Source organism: Pygocentrus nattereri, chromosome 16, assembly GCF_015220715.1.
Source record: "Pygocentrus nattereri isolate fPygNat1 chromosome 16, fPygNat1.pri, whole genome shotgun sequence".
NCBI lineage: Eukaryota > Metazoa > Chordata > Actinopteri > Characiformes > Serrasalmidae > Pygocentrus > Pygocentrus nattereri.
In genome coordinates this window covers 39,886,115-39,890,400 of record NC_051226.1, presented here as the reverse complement: position 1 = coordinate 39,890,400, position 4,286 = coordinate 39,886,115, and the positions used below count along the sequence as shown (strand labels likewise).

Sequence of the window (4,286 nt, the reverse complement as noted above, 5' to 3'; positions counted from 1 at the left end):
TAAATACTTAAAATACTAAGTATTTTCCTCATGTAAATACTTACATGAGGAAAAACCTCATGTTCTGCTGTGGTTTCATTGCAGTCCTTGGCCTACAGTCTTAACAAGTAAAGGTTCTTAACCCCTAAATGGCCAGGGCCCAAAGTTTTATTACACACTCCTATAACCTAAGAACAGCTCAGCCAGTTTGCATTGAGGTGCCTGTAGTTACTGAATAATAAGCCTTATGATGCAATAAGCCTGGGATTTGATGGGGTTAAGGGTTATTTGGAGTGACAGCACAGAAGAACCACTTCATGTAGGCCAAAGACTGCAAACGGCACCACTCAGAGCTGGAAATCTGCCGTTACCTGTGGTTTAATTACTGACTGCTACTGGCTGTGTAGTTTAATCTGTGCAGTGATCATGCCCAGCCAGCTAGAAGGAGCCATGGACGCCCTGATCAGAGTCTTCCACAACTACTCAGGCAGCGAAGGCGACAAGTACAAGCTCAACAAGGGGGAGCTGAAGGACCTTCTGAACAGCGAACTCACCAACTTCCTCACAGTAAGACCCCCGCCCTCCCCGCAAAACCACAAAACCTCTTACCACGCGCCCACGTCAGAACCAAACCTCTCACCCAGCAGAGCCAGCTGCAAAGCCTTTAGCGGTAACCGGTTTCTCCACGCTAACCCGTTATCCACTGGGCTCAGCGAGGCCAGAGCAAACACAGGAAACAGAGGTTCAGCCAAAAATCAGGCTCATCTGATTACCCCAAATGTAGTCGGTCAGCCAAGGAGTGACTGGTGATTGAAGTTTACTTGTGTAGTGACTCAGAGAGCTGGTGCCTCAGTTCAGGCCTAAAATATCAGCACTCTACATCAACAGCAACGGGAACGTCGGCTGGCACACCTACGGGATTTCCATTAGTATGATAGTGCGATGATAACAAATCTGCTGTTTTCAATTAAACAGCTTCATCCAAAGCCTGTGAAACATGTTTTATTCATAGCTTTTAGCAGACATTAACATATCGCTGCCGTCAGATGAAAACCACGTATCTCCAAAATCGTAACTTTACAGGAGAAGGGAAAAACATACTCTACTTTTAATGTAAGCCAATGGAACCAGACGTCTTTCCGAGTCATTTTGGGCTGTTTCATCTGGTCCATTCATCATGAAATTTGCACACAACGTAAAGGGCAACAGGTTCTTTCAATTTATATAAAAAACAGAAAAATGAGAAAAATGACGAAACTGGAGATCTAAGGTTTGGTTTCAACAGCTGTAATATATTTGAGCCTGTATCAGTTTTCCAGCGGTTCTTTCACTAAAGAGTGGCAAAGAGCTGCTGCCGCTGTTTTACGTTCCTAACAAAACACTGCTTAGACTCATATTCACAATCTGCTGCGTCTAGAACCTCCAAAAGACCCGTTTTCCTCAAAACCGGGTCCCAAAGCATGATGGGTTGATTCCTCAGTCACTTCTTATGAAGTCCTAACCAATGGGAGAGCTCGCCCGGCTGTGTCTACCCAGACACCACGGAGAAAACAGCCCTCGTTGGGTCATTTGCTGTGGACTGTTTCTGGATTTTAACCCTTTAGTTTCTAACTACAATGAATACAATGAAATAGACAGTATTACTGCCACATTCAGAGTCAAAATCAATCAATTCAAATTACAGAAGTATTTATTTTTTCATTTTTCACTCAGAGAAGGCCTAAAAGATTCTCCACAGCTTACAGTTTGTAGTTTGCTAAATAATGAATCAAGTTTAATATATTGTATACAGGCAGACCTAACCTACACGTCTCTGCAACCAGTGGACTGCAACCTTCGTTCCCGTGACCCGCTGCTTATTAACAAATCAGCCGAAAGCGGTGACGAGACGATTCCGAGCTGCGCAGTTAGTGCGGTGATCACGTGTTGCGTGCAACAGAGGTTGTTTTTTAAGTGCCTCGTCTAAGCAGCAAGTTGGGGCAGTCGTGGGCTGGAGGTCAGGGAACCAGCCTCGTGACCGGAAGGTCGCTGGTTCGATCCCCAGAGCCGACAGCACATGACTGAGGTGTCCTTGAGCAAGACACCTAACCCCCAACTGCTCCCCGGGCACTGTGGATAGGGCTGCCCACCGCTCTGGGCAAGTGTGCTCACTGCCCCCGAGTGTGTGTGCTCACTAGTGTGTATGTGGTGTTTCCCAGGTCAAATTTCCCCGTTGTGGGACTAATAAGGGTCTCTTAATCTTAAATTGCACAGAGTTGCACGCAACTGTCAACATGCAGCCAGCTGCGCCATGTAACGCCGTGAGGAAACGTGGTTTGGGCTGATCCGTGTGATCCCAGGTGATGCAGAGGGACAGCGAGTGCTCATGGAAATGAGAAGTGATGGGAATGGCTGGACTCATCGTTCCCAGCCTCAGAGAGCAGACAGCGGGCTGAGGGGGTTATGGAAACCCGCATCAGGCTTGTTATGTTGAATATTTTAGCATTGGAAAACAAATTGGAATCGGTTGTGGAAACAACGGCTCATCACACGGAATCAGATCAGAGGAAAACGAGGAGGGGGGGGTTGGGAGGAGGAGGAGGGGGGGGGATACGGAGAGTTACTTGGCACGTTCACGAGTCCGGTTCTCTTCTCTAAGAAAACCTGACGTTTAGGCATAAACCTCCCCCATTAGCTGCTCCCTGAGCCCCAGTCAGCGGTGGTCTTTACTCGGCGCGCTGAAAGGCGCCGCAGTGACGCAGGGAGGCAGGGTCCGTGCGCGCTCGTGACACGTTGACCATCGGTGGCTCGCTGGACTGTGAACTTTTCAGCTAGTCCACATTTCCTTCTGTTTCATTTGCTTCCTGCGTGGAGAGCCGCTTAGTCCGGATCACTGGCCGAGAGGTGGAGGTTACAAGCACGAGCGCTCATGAGAAGGTCAAGCGACATGTGTTAAAAGCCTGGAAGTGCTCGTGTTACTGAGGGACGCTTTAACCGTTAGAACGGACTTAATATATGCTAATTTATGCGACGCTGCATTCTGAGGTCAGGGCGGTCTGAATCTACTGCCCCCTGTCTCCCTGCGTGCTTCTCCATCGTTCTCCATCCTCCCTTCTGCTCCTCTGGCTCTGAGCAGTGCTCCTTTAGCTCCTTCATATTATCTCCTGCACAGTGAGTAACTCAGCGGCCCAGTGGAAACGAATAGATGACTTCTGTGCGTTTCTAACACATGCAGAAGATTTTAAGATCCTTTGAGCTTAGAACTCTGAACTCTGAGACAACGAGATGTAGAGAATGAGATACTGAAGCAGAGAAACAATGGATGGATGGATGGATGGATGGATGGGTGGATGGATGGATGGACGGACGGACGGATGGATGGATGGATGTGAAGAGTGTGAGCTGGTGTTAATCACGAAGAGAAGACACTGGAATGAGTCCGTTAAAGTCATTCCATCTCTATCGAGCTCTGACACTCACACAGTCTTTCTTTACGGTAGTGAATAATGGGGGTTATTGGCGTTTGCTGGCTCTTGTGTTGCGGGTCACTGGACTTAACCATCGGCCCCTCGATGGGTTTCCGTGGTGATGAATGCTTGGACTACACTGTACGGCCAGAGCAGTTCCAGGCACGTATGTTCTACCACGCCTTTCAGCCCTGAGAGAACGACGGCACTGTGTTTATCTTCCGTTTGAACGCTCTCGCTGGAATCAGGCTGAGCCAAAGGAATGGAAAAGAGAGAAAATGCGGTATATTTAGTTTAGGCTGCTTATTTTGGTCATTTGATTCGTTTTTAGTGACCAGGTCTGTTGAATGTAGGACTGGTTTACTGTCAGGTGTAAATCCATCAGAGTGAATAAATATGAATTGCAAGCATGGAATAGTATACATTACTCCGACCTTCTCCTCAAAGGGTCAGTGTGGCTCCAGCTTTTCGTTCCAAGCAAGCAGAAGGACACCTGATTCTATTTGTTCCACCATTTGGTCCCGGTCTTCAGAACGTTGGTTAGTTATACGAGGCATGAATAAGACCGAGCACCCTGACCTCTCCACCCAGAAATGCGTTCCTTCATAGCAGCCCAACGGGAAACTGTAGCACACAAGAGTTTTCTTGGTGAGCAGGGCTTCAGTGACCATCGCATCACTTTTTCAGAAAAGCGTGGCCGGGTTAAATGCGTTTTAAACCAGACGTGAGACAGAATTGTGCTCCTATGTAACCGAAGAGGCCCTTTGTGCTGGGCTCACACAAAGAAGCAGAAGTTTGAGCTTCAAGTCTATTTTTGCCGCTTGCTCTGAGTGCCAAACCTCTAGAAGCACAGACAACATT

The 4,286-nt window shown here is 47.8% G+C and overlaps 1 protein-coding gene across 1 annotated transcript in view; it reads left to right on the top strand.

Annotated features, from left to right (window-relative positions):
- The first annotated feature begins 390 nt into the window (after positions 1-390).
- Positions 391-4,286, top strand: part of s100z (S100 calcium binding protein Z) — an 8,153-nt gene continuing 4,257 nt past the window's right edge. The window contains exon 1 of the mRNA XM_037546257.1: positions 391-546. Coding sequence (XP_037402154.1) covers positions 406-546 — 141 coding nt within the window. The 5' untranslated portion in view covers positions 391-405. The remainder of the gene's footprint in view (positions 547-4,286) is intronic.